General features: G+C 45.3%; 2 protein-coding genes across 4 annotated transcripts; both read left to right on the top strand.

Moving 5' to 3' along the window:
• The first annotated feature begins 47 nt into the window (after positions 1-47).
• On the top strand, positions 48-7,335 carry C2H1orf50 (chromosome 2 C1orf50 homolog). Of its 2 annotated transcripts, none has more exons than XM_043461661.1 (5): positions 48-202; positions 326-441; positions 5,707-5,793; positions 6,154-6,285; positions 6,641-7,335. In XM_043461661.1, exons 1-5 carry the CDS (start codon positions 133-135, stop codon positions 6,839-6,841), a joined length of 606 nt encoding a protein of 201 aa, XP_043317596.1. In that variant the 5' UTR covers positions 48-132; the 3' UTR covers positions 6,842-7,335. The 2 variants fall into 2 exon arrangements, with proteins under 2 accessions (XP_043317596.1, XP_043317595.1); XM_043461660.1 differs by having other exon boundaries at positions 51-211.
• Positions 7,336-7,468: 133 nt separating this feature from the next.
• Positions 7,469-25,883, top strand: TMEM269 (transmembrane protein 269). Of its 2 annotated transcripts, XR_006268181.1 has the most exons (8): positions 7,469-9,067; positions 10,364-10,472; positions 13,595-13,733; positions 18,505-18,602; positions 19,286-19,429; positions 20,074-20,274; positions 22,017-22,190; positions 24,976-25,080. XR_006268181.1 is itself a non-coding variant. In XM_043461659.1 (7 exons), the coding sequence occupies exons 1-7, from the start codon at positions 9,053-9,055 to the stop codon at positions 25,101-25,103; spliced, it is 834 nt and encodes a 277-aa protein (XP_043317594.1). In that variant the 5' UTR covers positions 7,469-9,052; the 3' UTR covers positions 25,104-25,883. The 2 variants fall into 2 exon arrangements, 1 of the variants encoding a protein (XP_043317594.1); XM_043461659.1 differs by lacking the exon at positions 22,017-22,190 and having other exon boundaries at positions 24,976-25,883.
• Positions 25,884-26,904: the final 1,021 nt, after the last annotated feature.

Raw genomic sequence — 26,904 nt, 5'->3', positions numbered from 1 at the left:
GAGCCCCGCCTCCGGACTTCTGGCAGTTCGGACGCCTAGTGGTCAGAAGACGCGGAAGCTCCCCCCACGGGCCTTTTTGCGCATGCTCTGCAGCCTCGCGCCGCCTAATAGTGAGAAGAACAAAGTCCTGTCATGGAAGATGCTGCAACGCCCGGGGGGACCCAGGGAGTCACAGAAAACCAAGGAGTTCTGTCGGCGGCAGGTCGGGGAGGTAGGCGGGAGTCAGATGGGGAAAAGAAGCCCTTCCGGAGCAGCTAGTCTGCCGGGCTCCACGGGAGGCCGAGGGCGGGCGCTCACGGCCTATGTTCCTGGATATGTGTCGCAGGAGCCCTGGTGGAGCTCATCCCGAACCCCGGCGGCCTGGCCCTGGTGAGCCCCTACCACACCCACCGGGCCGGGGACCCTTTAGACCTCGTGGCGCTCGCAGAGCAGGTGCAGAAGGTGAGGAGGCGGGGCTGGGATAGTGAATGACTATCTTCTTGCATGTTTGGTCCTCCCAGCCACTTAGTGTGGAGTAGTGTTTTTTCTTGTCTCCATTTTACATTCGGGGAATACTGATGTTCATGGCCAGTTGGTGGCCTGACTCCAGCTGATCTTCTGAGACCAAACACCCCTTCAGCTGCAACTTGAGTGCCCATAATCTCTGAGAAATGGAATATTTCATGCTGTATGAGTAAATAAGGATGTCACAGTCCTTAGCAATTGCTGCCTTCACAGGTAGTGAGCCCTGAGGGAACTCAGGAAGGAAAGAATATCTCCCATCTAGCGGTCATCAGCCATCAGACTGCAGCCACTCCCTATAGTGAGCCTTGAGGAAGCTCAGGATGAAAACAGGATGCTGCTTTAGACACCTGTGGTGCATATCAAAGGAATGATTTCAGTGAGTCCAGACTCTTGTATCTTCACATAAATAGAAAAGAGCTTAATTCTTTAATTTGGATTACCTGGTGTTCTTTAATTAGTAATAGTCTTTTGATGTTCAGACTACCTGCCCTTTGTTGCAAAACCTGGCTTCTCCCCTTGCTTCATCTGAACCGTTCTCCCCGGGTCACTGGGAGTTTGAACACATGAATTTTAATCCCAGTTTTGATATTAACTTGCACTGTGACTTGAGGTAATTCTCTGGACCTCAGCTTCTTTTGTGAACTAGGAGAACTCTTTGGTCTGAAATTCTTGAAAATCCAGATTTCCTCTAATCTTTTTTACCAAGACTTCCAGTTGTAGAACGCTCTTTGAGATGTACAGATATAGGGCATTGCTACTTTAAAGTTTATGATATCCCCTCATCCTGGTGTATATGATCACATTTGGCCTTGGTTATATTCAAAGGCCTTCATTTTGCTCAAAAATTTTAATAATGTGCTCAAGTTTCATTACGTGTATGACTCGGTACCTCAGTTTTGTTTCAAATGCTTAGGAAATCTCCTTTGATATATTGTGTGCTTTCTCTTTCCTAGAGAGGTGAAAAGCAAAATATGTCTTTTATGGATTAGGAAAACATTATGTGGGCTTCCTTGATAACTCAGTTGGTAAAGAATCTGCCTGCAATGCAGGAGACTCCGGTTCGATTCCTGGGTTGGGAAGATCCCCTGGAGAAGGGAAAGGCTACCCACTGCAGTATTCCAGCCTGGAGAATTCCATGGACTGTATAGTCCATGCGGTCGCAAAGAGTTGGACATGACTGAGTGACTTTCACTTTGACTTTATATGTCTGTTGAATCAAATCATTTATTGGCAGGGAAGCTCCCAGAGTCACACCTTAGGCAAACATTTTCGGTAGGTTATTGAGTGGCATGTTTATTACAATGACATGGAAAAGAAAGAAGGAAGACGGTTTTTGTCTTTCAGTCTGTAATCTAGTGAAATACAGAGTGTGAATTATTGTGCTGCCTCCATTTTTCCAACATTAGTCTTTGAAAAACTGAAGAAAAAGCACTCTGAAGATAAACAGAATCAAGCGCATTTCAGTTTGTGAACTGAAATCTACTTTGTAGCAGGACTGACTTCTTACATGCCATTTAGGTATTCGTGTGTGTTGGAAAGCACAAGAGCCCTAAGGCATGAAATTTAGAATCAGACTGATCTGTTTTGAGATTTGTGGATGTGTGTGTGTACTTAGTTGTGACCGACTGTGACCCTTTGGACTGTAGCCCGCCAGCCTCCTCTGTCCATGAGATTATCCTGGCAAGAATACAAGAATACTGTCATGTGTGGCCATTTCCTTCTCCAGGGCATCTTCCCAACCCAGGGAGCCTCTCCTCCATCTCCTGCATTGGCGTGCGGATTCTCTACCACTGAGCCATCAGGGAAGCCTTGAAACCTTGGACAGGCTACTTCACCTGTCTGAGTCTAATCCTAAAATGAGAAAGTGAAGTTATCATCTCCAAGTTCATAAGGTATTATGAGAATTAAATGAGATAATATGCAAAGGGCCTCAGAGTGATTAGGGCCAGAGTTTGTGCTTAGTCGTTAGAGGTAGTCTTTCTCTTATTTCTGTTTTAATTAGGTTCTTTTGTGTACAAAGAACAGATTTGTTGCCACCTTAAGAAAAAAGATTTATTTCAAGGCCACTCCTAACCAGAACTATCCTAGCTCAGGAACCACCTCTCTGCTTGGCCATAAGGTACCTTACTGTCCCTGGAACAAAATGCAAGTTCTTGTATCAGGGGTCATAAAGTCTTACATGATCTGATGCCTGCACTCTTTTTACATCTCCTGTCACTAAGTACTCATAAGCTGTACTGGCCTCAGAAATGCCTGGAAGCTGCTTCTCTGGTTTTTTGCATGGCTGGCCCTTTCCTTCAGACCCAAGTCAAATGTCACAACCTCAGTAAGACTTTCTTACCTATTAGTGCAATTGAGAAACTATTATTTCAGTGTGATCTTAATTTAAATTTTAAAACCTGGTAATTGAGTTAATGGCTGGAAACTTTTAAGTATATTTGGAACAATTTGAGTATGTGAATTGACTCTTCCAACTACAAATTTTTTTAAAAAAAATAATATTTGTTTTTATTTATTTCTTTGACTGTGTTGGGTCTTAGTTGCAGCATGTGGGATCTACTTCCCTGACCAGGGATCGAACCCCGGGCCCCCTGCATTGGGAGCATGGAGCCTTAGCCACTGGACCACCAGGGAAGTCCCCCAACTATAAATTTTATAAAGTCTCAATACAGATTAAGTTTTTCCAATGAAAATATAGCATCCAAATTGATAGGTGTTGTGAATATAAAATATACACTTAATATGAAATGTAAAATGTCTCTTAACAATTTTTATTTGATTACATGTTGAAATGATAAATTTTCTAATCAGTTCAGTTCAGTCACTGAGTTGCGTCAGACTCTTTGCGACCCCATGGACTGCAGCACGCCAGGCTTCCCTGTTCATCACCAGCTCACGGAGTTTACTCAAACTCATGTCCATCGAGTCGGTGATGCCATCCAACCATCTCATCCTCTGTCGTCCCCTTCTCCTCCTGCCTTCAATCTTTCCCAGCGTCAGGGTCTTTGTTCCAATGAGTCAATTCTTCGCATCAGGTGGCCAAAGTATTGGAGTTTCAGCTTCAGCGTCAGTCCTTTCAATGAATATTCAGGACTGATTTCCTTTAGGATTGACTGGTTTGATCTCCTTGCAGTCCAAGAGACTCTCAAGAGTCTTCTCCAACACCACAGTTCAAAAGCATCAATTCTTCAGCGCTCAGCTTTTTGATATGTTGGGTTAAACAAACTATATTAGTAGTTTTTGGTTTTTTGGTTTTTTTGGCTGTGCCATGTGGCTTATGGAATCTTAGTTCCCCAACCAGGGACTGAACGCAGGCCACCACAGTGAAAGTGCCAAGTCCTAACCACTGGACTGCCAGGTAATTCACTATATTATTACAATTAATTTTACTTATTTATTATTACTTTTAACACAGTTACTAGAAAGCATACAATTTCATATGTGACTTGTTTCTATCCTCAAGAATAGTCGCATTAGACTGTAATCCTAATGAAGGCAGTGACCTCTTTCTCATGTTTGCCAATGTGTCCAGTGCAGTGCCCAGCGTGGCATCTGACCTGTGGTAGTTGCTAAGTATGTATCTGTGAAACACATAAAGGCTTGACTCAGCCTACTCAGTTGTTTTCTCCTCACTCATAACATGACTTATCCCTGACCTTTATCATAAGCTTCCTCAACTAACCAGCAAATTCTCTTAATGTTTCTTAGTTCAAGTGTAACCTCTTACTTTCTTTTCCTTAACAATTGTATACCACTGAAAGTTAATCAGTTTCGTTTTTTTTTTTTTGAGACTCTCTGGTGGTCCAGTGGTTAGGACTCTGTGCTTTCATTGCTGGGGCCTTGATTCAATCTCTGGTTGGACAGAGCCAAAAAAAAAAGTTAATCAGCTTTTTGTGAAAAGAAATCTGGAAGTTTTTTGACAGATTTCTGATGTGTGAATGATAATCCTTCCCAGTACATTAGTTGGTTACATATGTGTCTCCTAGCTTTGAAAGTTATTTTTTTTAAAGTGATTTCCAGTGCCTTCAGTTGAATTTCCTAGCACATGACAATCTTCTGTGTATATTACAGTTGTTCCAGGTCTACATCATAGTGGTGGTGGTTTAGTTGCTAAGTTGTGTCCGACCCTTGTGACCCCATGGACTGTAGCCTGCCAGGCTCCTGTGTCCATGGGATTCTCCAGGCAAGAATACTGTAGTGGGTTGCCATTGCCTTCTCCAGGGTATCTTTCTGACCCAGGGATTGAATCCGGGTCTCCTGCCTTTCAGGCAGATTCTTTACCCACTGAGCTTACAGTCTTTTAAAAACACATTTTAAGTAACAGGAATGCAAATATAAGTTAAATATAATTAAGTGTGATGTAAATAATTCAACTGAATAATGGTCAGTTTAACACATACCTTCTAATAGCATTGAAACATGTGTATTATCATATGTGAAACAGATCGCCAGTCCAGGTTCGATGCATGAGACAAGGTGCTCAGGGCTGGTGCACTCGGATGACCCTGAGGGATGGGATGGGGAGGGAGGTGGGAGGGGGGTTCAGGATGGGGAACATATGTACACCCATGGCTGATTCATGTCAATGTACGGCAAAAACCACTACAATATTGTAAAGTATTTCACCTCCAATTAAAGTAAATTAATTAATTTTAAAAAAAACAGATACCTTCTATATATAGTCAGGTTTCTATATCACAGGTCATAAGAGACATACCACAAGTGTCTTTGGATTTTCATTGTAAGACCCATCCCTGATTTCAGAAATGTTTAAGTGTGAGAAAATAGATGGAGAACTGAGGAATAAGTGGGGTTAGTCAGTCAAAAGAGCAAGAGGGGAAATAGATGGAAGAGAGAGCATATGCAAAATTACTTGGAAGCAAAAGCGATTGGGGCATATTGGAAGACTGAAAATTTTGAGTGTGACCAGAATCTATAGTGAACAAGACAGATGCTTTGGGAGATAGAAAAAGAGCACTTATTTCTATGGTATGGAGTCGTGTCAGCATTGACTTCTCCTAGGCAATGCCTTCTGAGCTAGGCCTTGGGATGAGTGGGTTTTCATGGGGGAATGGTGAAAATGGGAAGGGTATGATAGGCAAAAGCCAACGTGTTGACATAATTTCACATTGGGATCTAAATAAGAGCATTGTAAAGTCTTACTCTTTTCTGACTCACAGTTCAGTTTTTTCTCACCCTTAGGCTAATGAATTCATCAGAGCAAATGCCACCAACAAGCTGACAGTCATAGCTGAGCAAATCGAACATTTGCAAGAACAAGCCAGGAAGGTAAGTAGTAGCTTTTCGGTAAGCTTTCATTTTCTTCATTTAGTTCACAGGATTGACTGAACTTGCTTATAATCACTGTAACTTACTTGTTCCGGTGCCTCCTAGAAATATAGAAGTGTTGAGCAAAATAGAATAAGCCTAAGAGGTTAAGTAAGTTTTCCAAAGGCATTTTTATAACATAGTAGCATAATGTAGTCTAATTTTTCTCTTCAGTGTCATCTGGATCTCAGTCATGATTCATTGATGTGAGGGAGCAAGACCCTAAGCGTTGAACAGGTTCCAGCTTTTGTGTGGGGTGATCATTGAGTATGAGTGCTGCTACCTCTTATACCTAATTGGTTACATCTCTGTGGATTTTAGGTGTTGGAGGATGCTCGCAGAGATGCTGACTTGCACCATGTAGCTTGTAATATAGTGAAAAAACCTGGCAACATTTACTACCTTTATAAACGGGAGAGTGGTCAGCAGTATTTTTCCATTATTTCTCCAGAGGTAAGAACATTTAATTGTTGCTACAAAAACCTACTCTCGTCTTTAAGAAATTCTTGGTGTAGTGTGTATGTGTGTGTATGTGTTATGTGTGAGAAAACGTAGGCATAGGGGTTGGTAAGTGATTTTCTAGAAAACTAGAGGTGGCATGAGCCCAGAGATGACTCTGAAAAATATATGCACTTAATCATTATCTCTGTTCAGGGAGGTACCTGATGTGTAATGCATTGCTTTCCAAAGATGATTCTGATTGGTCTGAAGTGAAAAGCCAAAAAAGAAAATTGTGGTATAATTAGGAAATGGACTCAGCTTCTTTACCTCCTACGCTGATCAGAACTGACTCCTTTGCCTTCTCTAGGAATGGGGGATGAGTCGTCCACATGACTTCCTTGGTGCCTACAAGCTCCAGCACGACCTGTCCTGGACTCCGTATGAGGACATTGAGAAGCAGGATGCTAAAATCAGTGTCGTGAACAAGTTGCTAAACCAGCCAGTGGCTCTGCCTCCAAGCACTGAACCCAGCTTCCAGGAGTTCAGGTCCACTGAGAGTGGACTCTGACAAAGGCTGTTAGGACATGGACCTGTCACCTCCTTGTTGCCCCAACCTCTGCCTTGGTGGGAGGTAGCAAGAGAGACAAAGTCGTGTGGGTGAATCATGAACTCCTTTGAAGGTGATCCTGTGTGGATGGAAACGCTGTTGTTACTTTTAGGTGGGATGGTAGAATCATATCAGTCTCTTGGGATCCTCTCTGGGTCACATGTACCCAACCGGTCAGTTTCACAGGACCAGCCAGTGTACTTTCCTTCTCCTTTATCTCCATCTGTTCTCTCATAAGTTAGAGCATTAAAGAAGGAAAGTTTTCTTCTTCCTGCAAAAAAGGCCGGCGAGTCATTTTCCAGAAACACTTGGTCTCTTGTAACTAGAAGTGTTTAAGATTGGGGTTGAGGCTATTTAATAGTTTGTGCAATTCTAGCTTCAAATTCATCTGGGAAGCAGAGTATTGGGTACTGGAGGATGATAAACAGCCTGGCTTGGCTAGCGATAGTGTGTAATTCCAGTGTGTGGGGGTGTGTGTGCACTAAGTTGCTTCAGTCGTGTCTGACTCTGCCACCCTATGGACTGTTCCGTTCAGTCGCTCGGTCGCGTCCGACTCTTTGCGACCCCATGAATCGCAGCACGCCAGGCCTCCCTGTCCGTCACCAGCTCCCGGAGTTTACTCAAACTCATGCCCATAGAGTCGGTGATGCCATCCAGCCATCTCATCCTCTCTCGTCCCCTTCTCCTCCTGCCTCCAACCCCTCCCAGCATCACTATGGGCTGTTACTTCTGCACAATTAATAAGGTCTGGCTTACTTCACTCTACTCCCTACATTGACCACTAGGTGGTGCCATTGTGATTTCCTGGTTAAGTCGGTTACCAAGTTCAGAGAAAGGAGCACTGTGAAGTGATTTTGGAGGTAACATCTCGAGGGACTAAGACCCAGTGATTATATAGAGTAACCATTTTTCATTTACCCATCCACCCACCCATAAATAAGTAAATAATACTTAATTACTAAGTATTAAGTGCCTTCTAGCTTCCAGATTCTGGAGAATGACAGCTGAGTAAGACAGGCCCGTATTTCCAGGAAGCTCACAATCTAGCTGAGGAGAGTAAGTCAGCCATTACAACATAGTATAAAAAGGGCTATGATGAAAGTACATGTGGAATATCATGGAGCACCGAGGAGAGCTACCTAACTCAGCTTAGAGAATTTAAGAAGACTTAGAGGAGCTGATACCTGCTTGGGAACTGAAAAACAAGAGTTAGAGCTTATCTGGAGGTACCAACTGTCCTCTCTATGGGAAGGCTGTCTTTCAGGGTAGGGGGCGGGTTCATTTTTGTATAGAATTGTGAATGAACAAAGGAATATCCACTTAACAAGCCACATCAACCAAAATAGTCCTGCCAGTCACAAAGAGTGACTCCTGACCAGAACACTCTTACTTCTAACATCTAGGAGATAGGTAGATGAATAGGATGATAAACAATTCTAGACCAAAAAAATTGCACTTGAGGGACATTGACAAGACGTAATATAACATTTGGGGAATTGGAGCTAGTTTAAAGTGAAGAGTATTGGCTGGGGGTTGTGAGAGATTGGGGGTAGGGAGTTGATAAAATTGACCTTTTAGAAATCTGAACTTGACCTTGTCATTTCCCTTAAAATGTACTATTTTTCAGGACTCAGTGTAAATTACTCAGCTTGTCGTTGATCCAACAAATACTGAGGCTAGGGGTGGGAGGGTACTATATGCCTAGCATTCATACAGGCTCAAAGGTAAAGCAGTGATCCAAGCAGAGCCGAAGCCCTGTCCACGAGGAGGGGCCTTATATTTCAGGGGCCCTTCATACGCTGGACCCCAGCGTCCCTTTACAGTTTTACCTCCCCCCCTCCCGCGCCCCCCAACTCCCAGCCTACCTCCCATGCACCGTGCACGCGCTGGTCTTTTCACCTGCTGAGCCTTTCCACATTCGTCGTGTTACACTAGTCCACTCCTCTCAGACCCCACCCCCGGCGCTGCCGCTTCAAGACCTCGGGCTCCACTGCAAAACGAGGCCCCTCTTCCTGCCAGCTAAAGCCCTGTTGCCCCTCCCCTGCCTCCTGGGGATTGTGAGCTAAGAGCCAGGGGTGAGAGGCTTGGGTCGGCAGCTCCCGCACGCCTCGGCTGGCCCCTCCACCGCACAGGAAGCGGGGGGAGGAGTGTGGGCCCCCACCCCATCTAAGAATGTCTGGTCCCCAGGTAAGCATCCGCAGCAGCACGTGCCTCCTCCAGACGCTGTCAGTGATCACGGCAGGGGTGGGGGCGGGGGCGGGGGGAGCGGGGAAAGCTGTCTCGAGGTGTTGGCGCCCAGCCCCTGCTTGGTCTCTTCCATCTTTTAGCCTGGGCATCTTCGCCGTTGCTGTCATCCCGCAGGGCGCGCGGAATAGCAGAGGGGGAGGGACGAGGAGGAGCACGCTGGTGTCTTCAGCTTGGACGGACCAGCGTCAGGAGGAGGCCAGTTCTCTGTTGGGCTGCTGGCCTCAAGAGTAGTGGGCGCAGTGGGGTGGCTGCGGGGAGGCAGGTCGCTTCTCACACAAGTGGCTGGGCCTGTGGCTCACCGCCTGCCCGCAGGGAAGTGTCACCGGAGCGTTCTCGCACCAATGCTGCCGGGTTCCTGGGCACAGAACCGACACCACCGCCCTTGCCTTTCCCGAGAAAGCCCTGAGTCACACGCAACCCTCCCCACTCCTACCAGGAGCAGCCCCAGCGTCTGCCGTTGCGGCTCGCTCACTTCGTTCTCACCAGTCTCACGGCTGATTTCCTTTTCTTCAGCCTCTCCTCTCGGGACCACCCTCCACTCGCAACCCACATCTGAGCAAGACACCCTCCTACACCCTCTTACTAAATAAACATTACTGCCAAGCCACAGGGGAAATGCAAGATCACACCAGCTATCACAACGGTGACCTCCCTGCAGGCTCTGCCTCCAGGCGCCCCTCTCTCCCTGGCATCCAGCCTCCTCATTGTGCTTGCCTTCTTGCAATTTCCTTTGCCAAGAAACTGCCCTCGCCACCGCCCCGCCCTCCCCGCTACCGCCATCCCTTTTGTTTATGCTTATAGAGTCGTAAATGTCATGTTGGTGGAGCCTTCCCCTGCCCCCCTCACAGACTTAGTCTTCCCTGGACATACTCAGCAACCTGACAAACCTTTGTCCAACAACACTCGTCACACGGCCTTCACTGTCCCTGCATACATCTGCGCCCCCCCCCCCACCCCCCGATTCCCAGCCTCCTGAGGATGCTCCGTGTGCCCAGAACATGCAGGCTGGGCACAGGGCAAGCATCAGCAAGCACATTTTTAAAAATGAGTAAACGGAAGATCATAAGCATCGGGTAGATGCTTGGGTGCGTTGACGAGGCTGGATTGTTCATTTGAGAAGGCGGCTCATGGGCCAGACTGGACAGGCTTTGAGTGAATGAGGGCAGGGAGAGGATCTCAGGCAAGCAGCAGAGTGCTCCATCAGTTTAACAATCACCGAACAACTTCTGTTGTCAGGCCTCATGCTGGGCACCGGGGACCTCGGTTGGCACTCAAGTTCCTTTCCCTGTTCTAGAGAAGGAAGACCACATGGGCGGTGCCAACTCAGAGTGCCAGCTGTCACACGGTGAGCACGAGGACATGTGGCAGTGCAGAGGAGGAGCACCTCAAGACTTGAGGGCGTGCCAGGCTTCCCAAAGAGGATCACCACCCAACCCAAGACCAGAAGCGGGCAGAGAAGGGGCCAAGGGGCAATGCAGAAAGGACTTGCGTACCGAATGAAGGAGTTGAGCTCCATCCTGAGGGTACTGGAGCCACTGATGACCTCCAGGGAGCTGGGGAGCGACACAAGCTAGTCCTGCCGGCCACTGCTGGGCAAGGCCTCGGCTCTGACCCCTCCTCTGAGGAGCCTTTTCTAAGCCCCCTGACAGGCAGGACCCCTCGTCTATGCTCCCTTAGCAGCCTTATCACCTCTTCCTTTCTGTGCAGGGTTGAAGCCTCTGCCAGACCAGGTTTTTGAGGGACAAGACCAGGTTTTAATCTTTTTTGTCTCAAGACCAGATGTTTGCTCAATGAATGGATTGTTCTTTTTTCCTCTAAATTTCAACAGCCCTTACTCTTGGGTCCACATCCTTTCATACCTGGAGCCTGTGCATTATGCTGCAGATGGCTTTTAATTGGGAAAGAGGAGACCCAATTCCAGTCCTGGCTCCGCTAGTAAATGGGACAAATTGTTCAACTGTCCTGAAACCTCAGTTTCCCCACCTGTAAGATGAGTTATCACCATGAACAGTCTGTAAGTCTCCACATGCATGCATGAGTCTTCTTTTCCTGAATAGACGGTAAGGTCCAGGCACGTACCAAGGACTTTCCTCAGCACCTTGCTCAATCTGAGCTTACAACAAATACAAAATGATCAGTGCTGTTGGTTGGTAGACAGCAGAGTACACAGGAAAGAACCCTTAAGGTGAAGTTGGAAGTCTTGTTCTGCCACTTCCAGTGTGACCTTGAACAAGTTTCTTCCCCTCTCTGAGTCTTCTTTGCTTTATCTGGCAGACCTCACAGGGCCATTGGAAACCACAGAGATGAACGTGCTTTGTGAATGAACAAGATAATTTGGTAGACAATTAATTGAACATTAATTAAACTGTGAAGCAGTATAGATGAGGTGTGTCTAGTAACTGTTGGACATACCCCAGGTATCTCTGCAGAGAGGCAGAGATGCTAGGATGCTGCTCTTCCAGGCAACAGTGGGCTAGGCTGGAACAGAGGTGTTTGTTCTTGCCAGCTCAGCCCTGAGACTCAGGACAGACCAGGAGGGAAGGGTTGACAGAGAGGGAACATAACTCTAGTCCTTTGCTCCCCTTCCCATCCCAGATTTGTCTGGCTAGCATTGCTTCCTGTCTTATGTCTTGAGGGAATCTGGCATGACAAGGTCTCAGAAGTCCCAGTGACTTTGTCATTATAGCTACTGATACCCCTTGGTGAATAAAGCTGGCCTATGGGAGCAGTTACCTCTGCTGTGCTGCCTAATAAACTCTTAGCTCTAAACTCCAATCCAGCCCCTCTCACCCTCTGCATTTTGGTGGCAGTATTTATGGGAAAGGACCATGACTTGTTTTAGCTCTTGCCCAGACCGGAAACGCCTGGGGCTGTACAGAGGGGCTATATGGAAGCAGAGTCTCTGCTTCCTCACCTCGAAAATGAGTGGGGATTAAGTGAGAAAACAGATGTGGAAACACCTTGGAACTTGTATATTTTACTCAAGTGCAGGATTTTATATGTGGGTAGTGTGTTTACAACTGGTGGGGCCTCCCTGTCTCAGAGAACACTGGGGTTCTTTCTCCAAAAACAAGGTTCACAATGCAGTTTATGTGTAAGGAGTGCACGTATTTGGTCTCAGAGTGAACACAGACACAGTGGGACTGTGAAAATGGCCAGGGCCAGCTGATCCCTGCTGCCAAAGGAGGCTGGGGGAGAGAGGAGGACTGGCAGGGGCTGCTTCTGCATGGAAAGGCCGTAGCTGCCCCGTTGGGCTGGCCATCGGAGCTCCCTCATCACCCCCTGCCTCAAAGACCTCCTTCTGCTGAGATCACGCCCCTAGTAAGAAGCAGCAGATTTAGAATCAAACAGGTGGGATTGATTCTACTCACCTAATATGTGACTGTGAGCAAGTATGTCCATTTCTCAGGACCTCAGTTTTCTCAACCATGAAATGGGGGAAATTATAGTAGCATCTCCCCAGGTTGTCAGGATCAGGAGAGCGAATGTGGTAAAAGTGTCCTGTGAACTATCCAGTGCTGTGTGTCTTCATTTTGTGTTTCTCATCCCTTCCACTGTTGGTATTGGGCCTGCTGCTGGGGACTGTCTGAACTAGGACCCTGAGGCACCTAGGCCACACCCTCTCCTTCTGAGGGAGGGAGTGTGGCTGGAGGGGCAAAGGAGCCTGAATCTGCAGCAGGCCGTTTGTGCTTCCCTCCCATCAGGTAGCCTCTCGCCTCCTGGGCCACTCCTAGGGTGAGGGGGTTACCTCTTCCCAGTGTTTTGATTCCTGTGGGCTCACTCTAGAGTGTTAAAAGTAGCTTTGTCTTCCCTTGTAGCTCAGTCGGTAAAGAATCTGCCTGCAGTGCGGGAGACCTGGGTTCAATCCCTGGGTTGGGAAGATCCCCTGGAGAAGGAAATGGCAACCCACTCCAGTATCCTTGCCTGGAATATGGGCTGCAGTCTATGGGGTTGCAAAGAGTCGGGCATGACTGCACGACTAACACTTAACACTTACTTACTTTGTAATGTAAAAATAAAGGAGGCTCATTTATGATAAAGGTCTTTATGACAAGGGGCTTATCTCTCAGATTGGGGAATGGCCCATGCCCCTTGGACCCTGCACCGTGGGAGTGCCAGGAGGGTCACTGTATGGGCTGGAGAGAGGTCTGTGGTATAAGGCAAGAGGTATAGTCAGAGACGGGTGGAGGCTGTGGTCATGATGCATAGCTATGATTCACAGCTATGATTCACTCATTTTGTTATTGAACTTTCCCAGGCATTCATCTTCAGCAACTTTGTCTCATCTCCTGGGTCTCCTCCATCAACCTGTAGTCTCCTTCATTCCAGCCAGTGAAATGATGTTGATGTTGGGAGGGTGCAGTTCTGGGGTGAGGTCTAGGGGAACAGGAGGCACCTGGTCCCTGGGAGCTTCTTTTGGGACTCTTTGACCTTGGCAACCCCATGACCCTCTCTCCTGGGCCCCAGGTGAGTGCAGCAGTTTCTTCCTGACCAAAGAGCAGAGCCATCCCCAGATGAATGAATTTACCTGGAAGGATGTTGTCAATGCCTTGTCCCTGGCCAACATGATCCTGGGGCTCTTCTCCATCTTCTGCAGCTTCTGCAAGTATGTTTGGGGGCCCAGCAAGCTCTTTGCCAAGAGCTGGAGCCAATGGCATGAGGGAGGGAGGGGTTTGTCTAGAGAACAAAGCACTGAGGCATACAGATTGACTTGGGGCAGGAGAAAGTGCAGTGGGTTAGGAGTCAAGGGGTGAAGATGACCTTGGCTAGGTCACATCTTGAGCCTCAGTTTCTCCCATCTTTTTTTTTTTTTGGTCATGCTGTGCAGCATGCAGGGTCTTAGTTCTCCAACCAAGGATCAAGCCCATGTCCCTTGCATTGGGAGCACATAGTCTTAACCACTGGGCTGCCAGGGAAGTCCCTCTCCATCTTTAAAGACCTCTATAGATCTTTCCAGATATGGCAATCTAGAATGGTTTCTATGAGAAAATCAAGATTCCATTCCTGTAGCCTTTGCACAATCCTTGGGTAGGTAGGCTACCATTAATATTTTTTTGATTCTTAAATTAGAGCATATGACCTGGCAGAATAGTTAAAGTTAACCCTGTTCTGGAAAGTCTGAGACATGAGTATGGGTCACCCCAAAAATTGTAAGCAAATTGTATTTCTATGAATTGAATTGTATTTCAATGCCTTTGTGAAATCAGATCTTTAAAGATAATGGAGACTTTATCTTGGAGACTTCCCTGGTGGTCCAGTGGCTAAGACTCCGAGTTCCCAATGCAGGGGGACTGGGTTCGATCCCTGGTCAGGGAACTAGATCCTACATGCTGCAACTGAAGATCCCACATAAAGATCCCACATGCCACAACTAAGACCCGGCACAGTCAAATAAATAAATAAATATTTTAAAAAAGATACGTTCTTTATTGGCTTCCTAGGTGGCTCAGTGGTAAAGAATCCGCCTGCCAATGCAGATGCAGGAAATGTGGGTTCGATCCTTGGGTCAGGAAAATTTCCCTGGAGAAGGAAATGGCAACCCACTCCAGTATTCTTGCCTGGAAAATCCCATGGACAGAGGAGCCTGGCGGGCTATAGTCAATGGGGGTCACAAAGAGTCAGACACAACTGAGTGACTGAGTGCACATACACAAACAAGTCCTTTATGATATAAGCAATATCCTCTTAATCTGTTTGATTCTTTATAACCATTAGCAAGTAACTTCTCTGGATCTGTTTCTCATCCATAAAATAAGATGGTTTTACCTAATGATGTTTAAGTTCCCTTCCAGTTTAAAAATTCTCTAAATCTAGGTTTGGGGGTTTCATGAATTGGGACATACCTGCAGCAGAAAATCTCTATCTTCTTAGTTCAACCTAATCTGGGAATGTAGTATTTAAGGCCATGATGGTGGGCCCAATTCCCTATAGACACATAGTGAAGTGAAAGTTGCTCAGTTGTGTCTGGCTCTTTGCGACCCCATGGACTGTATAGTCCGTGGAATTCTCCAGGCCTGAATACTGGAGTGGGTAGCCTTTTCCTTCTCCAGGGGATCTTCCCAATCCAGGAATCAAACCCATGTCTCCTGCATTACAGGGGGATTCCTTACCAACTCAGCCACCAGTGAAGCCCCTCTAGACACAGAAATATGGGTCTAAACAAAGGAAATTCTAAGGTTGTTTAGGGACAGCTGAGGTCTAGGGTCAGGCTCTCTGTTTGCTTTTGCTGGGCCACCCAAGCATTGCAGTCAGTGCGTCAACTTGGGTGTGGCCTCCTACAGCAAGCTGGCCTGAGATTGTTATAGCTGCTTTCAGAGGGGGTCTGGGAGCATGTGCTGGAAAGAAACACAGAATCCTTGAAGGTGGGATTTCCCTGGTGGTCCAGTGGTTAAGAACCCACCTTCCAATGCAAGGGATGTGGGTTCGATCCCTGGTCTGGGAACTAAGATTCCCCATGCCATGGGGCAACTAAGCTGATGTGCCACGACTAGAGAAGTCAGCTCCCCGCAACTACTGAGCCTGCATGCCACTGAGTACTGCAACTAGAGAAAGCCCGTGCATTGCAACGGACATCCAGCACAGCCAAAAAAGAAGGAATCCTTGAAGGTAGGGTATGAAAGATATCTTGGAAATAATTTACAGTGTCGAAAATACGTGAGATGAAGACTGATAGAACTACAAGCAGAATTTTATGGATCTATTATCATAAGTGAATATTTAGCAGGCAGAAAATCAGTAAGGATATAGTTGAATAGTACCCTTGACCCACTGGATCTAATTGATATTTTATATAATACTTGATCCAACAATAGCAGAATATATGTTATTCTCAAGCTCACCCAGATAGACCACATTCTGGTCTGTAAGACATACTTTAACACACTTGAAAGAATATAAGTCATATGAAGTATGCTCTCAGACCATATGGAGTTAAACTAGAAATCACAGAAAGATAACTAGAAAATTCCAAAATATATGGAGGTTAAACAACTCATTTCTAAATAATACATAGACAAAAAAGTCTCAAGAGAAATGAAAAAATATTTTGAACTAAATGAAAGTGAAAATACAACTTATCAAAATGTGTGAGATGCGGTGAATGCAGTACTTAGAGGGAAATTTATACATTGTATGCATATATTAGAAAAGAAATCTGCTCTGCCAAAGTCTATGTCAAGAGAACTAGAAAATAAGCCACAGACTGGGAGAAAATATTTACAAAGGATACATCTGATAAAGAACTATAGTCCAAAATATACAAAGTTAAAATTCATCAATAAGAAAATAATTCAATTTGAAAATGGCCCAAGAATTTAACAGACACCTCACCAAAGAAGATATACATATGGCATTTTAGCATATGAAGAGATACTCATCAAATGTCATCATGGAAATGCAAATTAAATAACAATGGGATATCACTACACACCTATTAAAATGACTAGAATCCAGAACACTGACAATAACAAATGCTTCTGAAGATGTGGAACAACAGGAGCACTTACTCACCGCTGATGGGAACGCAAGACGGTCCAGCCCCTTTGGAAGATGGTTTGGTGGCTTCTTACAAACTAAGCATAGTCCTAGCATGAGTCAGCGAGCGTGTCAGCGTTAGTTGCTCAGTCATGTCCAACTTGTTGCAACCTCATGGACTGTAGCCTGCCAGGCTCCTCTGTCCACGGAATTCTCCAGGCAAGAATACTGGAGTGGGTAGCCATTCCCTTTTTCAGGAGATCTTCCTGACCCAGGGATTGAATCCAGGTCTTCTGCATTCCAGGCAGATTCTTTACCATCTGAGCCACCAGGGAAGCCCAACTCCTACCGTACAATCAAGCAAGTGAATTGAAAACTATGTTCAAAACCTGTACTCAGATGATTATGATATTTTACTCATAGTTGCCAAAACTTGAAAGTAACAAAGGTATTCTTCAGTAGATGAATGAATAAATAAATTGTGGTACATCCAGACAATGGACTATCACTCTCAGTGTTAAAAACAAATGAGCTATTAAGCCCTAAGAAGACGTGGAGGAACATTAAATGCATATAATCAAGTGAAAGAGGCCAATCTAAAAAGGCTACATATTATATGACCTCTACTACATGACATTCTGGAAAAGAAAATATGGAGGAAATATGTCTCCAAAAATATGGAGACAGTAAGAAGATCGTAGTTGTCAGGAGGGTCGGGGAGGACATAAATAGGTAGAGCACAGAGGAATTTTAGGACAGTGAAAATATTCTGTATGATGTTATAATGATGGATATATGCCATTATACTTTTGCCCAAAACTGTAGAATGTAATACCAAGAATGAACCCTAAGGTAAATTATGGACTTTGAGTGATTGCAATTTGTCAGTGTAGGGTCACTTTTGGCATATACTAAGGCCAGAATGTATCATTCTGTTGAATGATATTGATAATGGGAGAGGCTATGCATATGTGAGAACAAGGGTAATGGATCTCTGCATTACTCTCAATTTTGTTGTAAACCTAAAATTTCCCTAAAAAAATAAAGTCTTTAAAAAAATTGAAAAGAAGGAGGATCTAAAGTCAGTTACGTAGGCTTCCATCTTAGGAAACTAGAAAAAAAGAGCAAATTAAATCCATAGTAAGCAGAAGGAAAGAAATAATAAAAATTAGAATAGAAATCAATGAAATTGAAAACAAGAAGTCAATAAAGAAAATCAATGAAACCAAAATCTAGTTCTTTGTAAAGATCAATATAATTGATAAACCTCTAGCCAGGCTATCCAAGAAAAAGAGAAGATACAAATTACCAATATCAGAAATGAAAAATGAGGAATCATTACATGGACATTAAAAGTATAATAAAGGAATATTGTGAAAAACTCTGTGTCCACAGACTTGATAGCCTAAGATGAAACAGATCAACTCCTTCGAAGATACAAAACTCACATTGGAGAAATAGATAATCTAAATAGGCTTGTATCTGTTAAAGAAATCATTTGATACAAACCTTTCATTTTACAGATGGAGGAACAGAGGCCACAGTGAGATGGTTGTGGAGGCTGGGTTAGGACCTAGGATCTCCCTTGCCATTGAATACGCCTGGAGTTTAGAATTGGAAGGGACCTTGTTTCTTAATGATTACCTATAGAGGGCAGCCCTTTAAGAATGTGGGTTGAGAATGGATGTAAGTCTGTGTGTGTGTGTGTGTGTGTGTGTGTGTGTGTGTGTGGTGTGTAAGGCAGCACAGATCAGAAAGGATGAGCGTTAGGGACATGTAGGAGTGTGTATATGTGTGCTGGCTAGCATAGGAAGCATATTGGTTTAGTCGGGGGTGGGTAGGGGTGGAGTCTCTTTGATACTGTGAGAGAGCTGTCCTGTTTGGCCTGCGGGCCTGCACTTTAGGAAATCCTCCTGCGCCTCCTGGATGGTTTTGGTCAGCTTTCTATTAGACATGGCTATCGGGTCAGCGACCAGACACCTGAACATCTGCTCCAGATCCGGTGAGTCCAGGCCTCAGATTCATCATCCTGACCCCAGGAGCACCCATTCAGTCAGCTCCCCTGTCCTATAATATCCAGCAGGCTTCCAGCAGTCACCACCCCTGTTCAGTCCCTCTGAGCATAGCAGAAGCAGCCCTAGAACAGGAGTTTGTGGGCCCTGCAGCCTAGATCTAGCTGCTCTGCTGGTTCACTTGTGGATCTCTGGCTGTCCTTCTCCTGGCCTTCACTTGGCTTATCTGCCCTGTCTCCCTGTCAGGGTGGATCTGGGAGTGGGAGCGGTGGTTGTGGTAATGGAGGTGTGGAGAAATGAAAAATACCCCAAGCAGAGCAACTCACTTAAAATATAATAAAATATTCCCAAGTAAGATTTTGCTTGAAAAAAAAAAGGGTTCCATATCATTGATTTGTTTCCAATTGTGGTCCAACCCTTGCATGTTGAAGGACAGGAAAACTAAGACCTAGACAGGAAAAGACTTGCCTAAGGCCACACGGTCAGTTTGAGGCAGAGCCAGGGAGACCCTAGTCTTTGATCAGCAGACCACCCCAGGGAGCAGCATTGCCTTCTGGCCCCTCAGGGACCTGACAGCAGGATCCTGCTTGTCACCACTCCAGCTTCCCCCACCAGAGGGGACTAAGATACAAGACATGTGAGTGAAAGTTCTGACTTTGGCCTTCTGGAGCAGGAACTGAGCTGAATGACTTTGCAGTCTTCACCACCTTTGGCCTGGCCTCAGCCCTGCTTCTAGGCGTGGATGGACCTCTGAATGGGTTCCTGGCCATCATCTATGTGTTAGCTATTTCATTCCGCCTCTGTTTTTATTCAGCCGGTGAGTGGAAACCAGACTTATGACTGAGGGTAGGAAACTGTGGAGGGGAGAAACTGTTGGATGTCAGAAACCCAGGGAGCAGTAATTGACACCTCTCCTTCCTTTTATGGAGACCCTCTTGCTTCCTTCTCTCCTGCTCCAGGCCCACTGGAGGTTACAGGTTGCCTTGGCTGAATCCTGGTCTAGCGGGTGGGAACCCTTGGTTCTTGAACCAGCTGTGTTTTTTCTTGTTGTGTGACCTTTGGATGGAGCACATGGCTTCACAGACCCTAGAACTAGAGGTCATACTCCAGTTTCCCAAAACAGATGGGGAAACTGAACTCCAGGGAGGGTAATTGCCTTGCCTAAGGTAACAATATAAGGGGATGCAGGGGCAGACGGAAAAATCTCAAAGGCCTCTTCTACAGAGGCTTCGTAGGGGCCAAGGCACAGGCCTGGTCCTAACTGCTTGCTTTACCTTGGGGATACAGTGCAAAACCCACATGTCATCTCTGAATAACTAAGTTCTTTACAGCTGGACGCTGCCCTGAGAGTAAGGGAATTTGGAATGTGGGGTAGGGAAGACCCAAAGAGAGAAGGGCTTCCTCCTGTGGATGCTTTAGAGCAGTGGGAAGCAGCTAACCCCATCTTTTCTTTCTCTGCAGGCATTCCTTTCACATACAAGGGTCTACCCTGCCCCTATGCTTCCTGTGTTTTGGCTTCCACCTCCCTCCTGACCAAAGGCAACACATTCATTCTCTCTTGCATGGCCTCACTCATGATTCTGTTCATGATGGACCAGAGCTACTACCCACATGACGAAATCCTGGAGTCTGAGAGCTGGAAAAAAATGGTCTATCTGGGAGGTAAGTGAAATATACTGCTCTTAATGTCACTAGTGATCCTTTATTATCATTGCTCCTCATTGCCAGCCTGTTTCTCACCCCACACTCCCTCTCTCTCTCACCCTGCTCTATTTTTCTCCATAGAACCTATGATATCATCCCCTGAAGTGTATTTATGTGTTTGTTGTCTATATATACTAAACCTGCCCCCTCCACCCATAGAGGACTCTTTTTTTATTTGTGCCATAATCCCTAGTACTTAGGATTGTGCCAGTCACAATAGTAGATAGTATTAGATACTCAAGTAAATATTTGTTGGATGTTATTAAGTTCAGTAGGAATTTAGGAACACCTGCCATATACCAGGTACTAAGAATCAAATTGGTAAACCAGACAAATACTTCCTCCCGATGGGGGAGTCAGACACCAAACGAATCTTGGCAGAAATAACTAAAAATATATAGTTTTGATGTGTTGTGACACTACAGCATGTTCTCAGAGGGCATCAGGGGGTGACCTAGTTTAGATGGGAATGCCTAGAGGGAACGAAACCTGGGTGAAATTGGTCAAAAGGTAAAAACTCCACTTACAAGATAAGTAAGTTCTGTGCATGTAATGTACATCATGGTGTCTACAATACTGTATTGTCTATTTGAAAGTTGCTAAGATAGTAGATCTTAAAAGTTCTCATCACAAGAAAAAAAATTTGTAACTTTGTGAGGTGATGGATACTAACTAAATTTATTATGGATATCATGTTGCAATATACACAAATATCAAAGTTGTTGGTATACCTGGGACTAATACCACGTTATATGTCAATGCTATCTCAATAAAACTGGAAAAAATTAAAAACACATGGAAACTACAAGATGATTTGCCAAGTAGTGGGAGGGGTGGTTCAGAAAATGAAACAGAGCTTTGTGAGTGCTCTGAGGCAAGGAGCAGCCAGATGCATTTGAGCAGCAGTGTGGCTGGACTTGCTGAGAGAGGGCTGGCAACAGACTGAGGCCAGTGAAGCGAGCAGACGGGCAGGATTGGGGGTTGGATCCTGGAGGCAAATGAGAAGTCTCTAAAGGGATTTCTGAGCAGCAGTTTTACACGTTCACTTTGACTGTAGTGTAGAGAATAGATTGTAGGAGACTCAGAATGGAAGTAGGAAAACCAGCTTTCTGTCACATGAAAGGTGATGGTGGGGGTAAAGATGGAGAGATGTGACATGAGTGTTGGAAATATTGTACAGCTGATATTGAGGAAGCAGGTTCTGGGCTATAGCAATTGAGTAAAGGGTGCCAGGCCCTGGTCACACTGGGGCCCTGGAAGATGTCTCCCTAAGATTTCCCTGATTTATGGTCTTCTTCAAGGAACATCGATTTTTCTTCTTTTGAAATGCACTCATGTAAACAGGATGACATCTATGCTTAGTTTGTATGTGGGTCCACTTGGTTTGAAGTGGCGACTCAGATGATAAAGAATCTGCCTGCAATACAGGAGACCCAGGTTCAATCCTTGAGTCTGGAGGAGGGCATGGCAACCATTCCAGTATTCTTGCCTGGAGAACCCCATGGACAGAAGAGCCTGGCAGGCTGCAGTCCATGGGGACACAAAGAGTCGGACGTGACTGGGTGACTAACACTTTCACTTGGTTTAAGGGTCCTGGGTTTCATCCTGACTCTCCCCTTTAAGTTCACACCCTTTCTGCTGTAGCATTAGCACCCACAGCCCTGTCCAAGTTCTAAGTGCTGGCTCCTCCTGTGTCCCAGTTGGCGGAGGCACAATGAGGGGAGAAGACACCTGGTTTGGAGCTAAACAGACCTGAGTTCAAGTTCTAACTTCAGCACATATTAGTTGCCTGAATTTGAGCCTGCTGCAGTTTTCTTCATCTATAAGACGAAGCTGATAATCCCTACCTTGCAAGATTCTTGAGATTAAATGAGGTAATGTATATAAATCCTCTGGCACAGATGTGTCCTGTAAATGGAAATTTCTTAGCCCCCTCCTTCCCTTCACTCACCCTTCTCTTATCTCATTGCAGCAGTGTTTCCCACAGTGTTCTTTGTAGACACCATCGATCCCCTCTTCTCAAAATAGATGGCACATTTGACAGCCTTCCATGGATTGTCTGTGCTGTGTGGGCAAAGGGGGGGCTGCACCTCACAACCCTGACACCAGTTGATGCTGAAGCCCTGCTGGATAGACTTCAAAATGCCTGCTGTAGATACTGGAGTGCAGCCAGTCATCTTTTTAGACCGAGTTCCCTTCTCCCCCACAGAGCTCAGTACATCTGAGGAGCTGCTGTACGGCCACTGAGACCTTTTCCCAGGACAGCTTTGGTTTAAAATCTTATCTCATTAACTCAACAAATCAATGACTGTTCTCTAGATGTAGTATTCCAATGTTCCAATACCTTTCTGTAACTGCTTCTTATCCTTAGAAGTGGTCTTTTTCAGGTCCCATGTTCTGATTTCTCTTGAGGAATATATGCTGGTTCCTCTCAGGGAAATGCCATAGACGATACACTCCCTCCCTCCATTTGAGCTTTCTGAAGCAGTCTGTGTCTAGTTTTTTTTGTGTGTGTGTGTCTAGTTTTTAACATCCAGGCAGACGAGGGATTGAATCAGGATCTTGTCCGAATTATATCCCCTCTGTTTCCTTATCTGAAAAGCAGACTTAATCCTAAATCACAGGGTAATTCTGAAATGCACATAAAGTACTTTTTGTAACCTACCTAGCAGACTGTCTAGTGCAAAGTGTGTGTGCCTGTGCTCTATTATGTACAGTTCTTTGTGACGCTATGGACTGTAGCCCACTGGGCTCCTCTGTCCATGGGATTTCCAAGGCAAGAATGCTGGAGTGGGTTGCCATTTCCTCCTTCAGGGGATCTTCCTGACCCAGGGATTAAACATGTGTTTCCTGCATTGGCAGGCAGATTTTTTTTTATCACTGAGCCACCTGGGAAGCCTCTAGTGCAATGTAGATTTCCACAAATGTTGGTGCCCTTTGGTGGTAAATCTGAGATTGAAATTGTGTTGTGGGAGTGGAGTGGGGGGGGGTGCTCCCTCAAGACCACCCCTGGGTCAGTGCTTCTCTAGGAGGACTCACAGGATTCTGCAGAGTCACACATACAGCTCAGATTTGTTACAGCAAAAGGATAAAGCAAAATCAGTCAAGGGGAAATTGAAAGGAACCAAGTCTGGAGGGAACCAGGTGCAAGCTCCAAGCATCCCCTCCCCGTGGAGTCACGCAGGACACAAGTCTCCAGCACTGGACTGTGACATTGCTTGTGAAGGTCTGTCCTCTAGGAGGCTCTTTAGAGACTCAGTGCTGAAGGCGTTTACAGGGGCTGGACACACAGGTCCTCTCTGCCTAGCGGTGGTTTAGTTGCTCAGTCGTGTGCATCTCTTGTGACCCCATAGACTGTAGCTCTCCAGGCATCTCTGTCCATGGGATTTCCTAGGCAAGAATACTGGAGTGGGTTGCCATTCCTTCTCCAGGGGATCTTGCCAACCCAGGGATTGAACCTGAGTCTCCTGCGTTGGCATGCGAATTCTTTACCACTGAGCCGCTAGGGAAGCCCCTCCTCTCTGCCTAGCATGTACCAAAATTCCAGACTTCCATAGAAGGAAATCAATGTTCTGCATTAACTACCTCACTTGTATAACCAGTTGCTCTCATCAGTTTTTATCAGTGTAGGAAACTTTATTATTCAAGATTCTAGGCTCCTGGCCCACCTTGCAAGCAGGATTTTCTAAGGATAGCAGTCCTGAGCCTGCTATGTTAATTCTTTTCCACATGTGTATAATACTGTATTGACCCCTATCACATGTTAAACTTGAAACAGTATGAATATACATTTTTTTTCCCTTTTCAAGAGACCCAGGCAACTCAAATGTATTCTTGGCTAAGACTGATTTCTGATCTGAATTTGACAACAAGGAATCTGAGATGGCATTGTTGTTGTTCAATTGCTAAGTCATGTCTGACTCTGTGACCCCATGGACTATATAGCACGCCAGGTTTCCCTGTCCTTCGCTAACTCCTGGAGTTTGCTCAAACTTGTCCATTGAGTTGGTGATTCTATCCAACCATCTTATCCACTGTCTCCCCCTTCTCCTCTTGCCCTCAATCGTTCCCAGCATCACGGTCTATTCCAATGAGTTGCTGTTTGCATTAGGTGGCCAAGTATGGGAACTTTAGCTTCAGCATCAGTCCTTCCAATGAATATTCAATAGTCAGAGCTTCCCTGGTGGCTCAGATAGTAAAGAATCTGCCTGCAATGCAGGGGACCTGGGTTTGATCCCTGGGTAGGGAAGATCCCCTGGAGAAAGGAATAGCTACCCACTGCACTATTCTTGCCTGGAGGATTCCATGGAGAAGAGCCTGGCGGGCTACAGTTCATGGGGTTGTAACAAGTCAGACACAATAGAGCAATTAACACTTTTCCGAATTTTTGAGCAATTAACACTTTCACATTCAGAATTCCAGAGAATAGCAGGGAGAGATAAGAAAGCCTTCTTAAGTGAACAATGCAAAGAAATAGAGATTGCATTAGATTGTAATTATCTAGTTACACAAACTTAATAAAGGTAAGGCTCATGTGTCAATGGTTTTAGTGTGAGTTAAAACTGAAGGCTGAAAAGATGGGGATTGGACTTAGAGGGTGGAAAATACACACAAGACAGCTTCATAAAAATTGAGTGTTTGCCTTTTTCCTTCTTCTAGGTGTCATCATGCTGTTTTTGTGTCCATTCTCTATAACTGCTTTTTACTGCCTGATGTGGTCACTCTCCTACATCTTCTTTCCAGATGCTCTGTGGGGCAAGGCAGCATGTCCTCGGCCATGGTACTGAAGATATTAAACAGCCCTACCCGCTCCCACTGGCCTCTGTGGGGTTTCTGCCAGCATGGTGGGCCAAACCTTGCCTCACCCTCACTGAATCTTTCCTTGTCTCTGTTGTGCAGTGCTAGATACACGTGGCCTTGAACCAGAGCAACCCACAGTCGGGCCAGTGGCCTGTACTTCTTCCTCTTTATTCAGGATTCTGAATCCCTTGGTGACAATAGTTTGTATCATACAGAACAGATTTTTTTCCAAGCTAAACTTGGCCTGGGTTTGAGTTCTAGTTCTGTTACCAGCTGGTGCACTGTTTGTCCCTTGGAAATGAATGAAACCCTTCAGGATTGGTGTAGCCTCCACCTTGTCCTGCCTGAATGTAATGACTCCAGGGGTAAGGTGGGGCTTACTAACGGGTTTCTTACATTTATAGACTCTGGCTCTGTAGAGCAGAGCTGATGGCAGGGCAATTCTGTTGCCCCATTTATGTGTAGGATTTTGTAACTGAATATTCTCTATTTTCACAATTAAAACTTATGCTTTTTGCTTTGTTGAGAATTAGACACATTGGCATCTTGAGGGCATCATCTGGCCTCCAGGATCTCATTATGTGTTTTCTTTTCCCTAAGCTCTAAAAATACTAAACTCAAGATATTCAAAGGACGTTTCATATTCTAAAATCCAGATTGAACAGAAATAAAGAGAACTGTATGGAACCCTCAAGTGGCACGTCATAGAGAACTCAGGCCCACTAAAAGTCATGCTCGCAGCATTGCCTCTGGACTTTCCACCTCCAGGTGGTGTACTAGAGGATCGTTGGCTCATTCTGCCCCTTCCTCGAAGGCAGTGGCACCCCACTCCAGTACTCTTGCCTGGAAAATCCCATGGACGGAGGAGCCTGGTAGGCTGCGGTCCACGGGGTCACAAAGAGTCGGACACGACTGAGCGACTTCACTTTCACTTTTCACTTTCATGCCTTGGAGAAGGAAATGGCAACCCACTCCAGTGTTCTTGCCTGGAGAATCCCAGGGATGGGAGAGAGGCTGGTGGGCTGCCGTCTATGAGGCTGCACAGAGTCGGACACGACTGAAGCGACTTAGCAGTAGCAGCAGCAGCGCCTTCCTCGGCCAGCGCACCAGACCACCTTTACCTCAGGTCTAACTTCTTGAAGTTTGCAGAACAATATATATTGCAAGTATGCATTAACTCTAAAGTTAAACGAAAAAAGTCCAGTGAAAAAAGTCCACATTGCTATGATTTGGCTCTAAAGGAAAAGACAGCACCCTCTTTTCTCCATGGCTTTCTGTTCGTATCTGTTATAGCATTTACATTTTTTTTTCATGGATAGATGAATAGCCCTGTTTCTTAGATTTTTAAGTTCCCTCAGTTTACATTTTCGTGTTTCTGCTGCCTGCCACAGTGCCCCACACTCAGAAACATATACTTTGTAGATTAATTGATTTGGTTGTGCATTCTAGTGAGTTATATACAATGTTAGAATAATATAGTAGGAATCTTACAAATATACATGGGCTCAGACATTTCAGTATGATGCCCTTTAATGCTGAACCCTCATTTCACTGTTGCTATCTTTCATCAAAATATTTTAGGAACTCCACGATGATAACTGTCTTCACATAAGTTCTTAGAGGTCAGCACTTAGTACAGTGCCTAGACATAATAGGTGCTCAAAAAATACTTATTTTGCTCGGAGCCAACTAAATTAGTCTAAAAACCTAATAATATTTAATATTAGCCAATGATATCCTCTTTTTAAACCAAAACCAAATTAGCTATTGATTTTGGCCTCAGATGAC

Source organism: Cervus canadensis, chromosome 2 (assembly GCF_019320065.1).
Source record: "Cervus canadensis isolate Bull #8, Minnesota chromosome 2, ASM1932006v1, whole genome shotgun sequence".
Lineage (NCBI taxonomy): Eukaryota > Metazoa > Chordata > Mammalia > Artiodactyla > Cervidae > Cervus > Cervus canadensis.
This window is presented reverse-complemented; position numbering and strand designations above follow the sequence as displayed.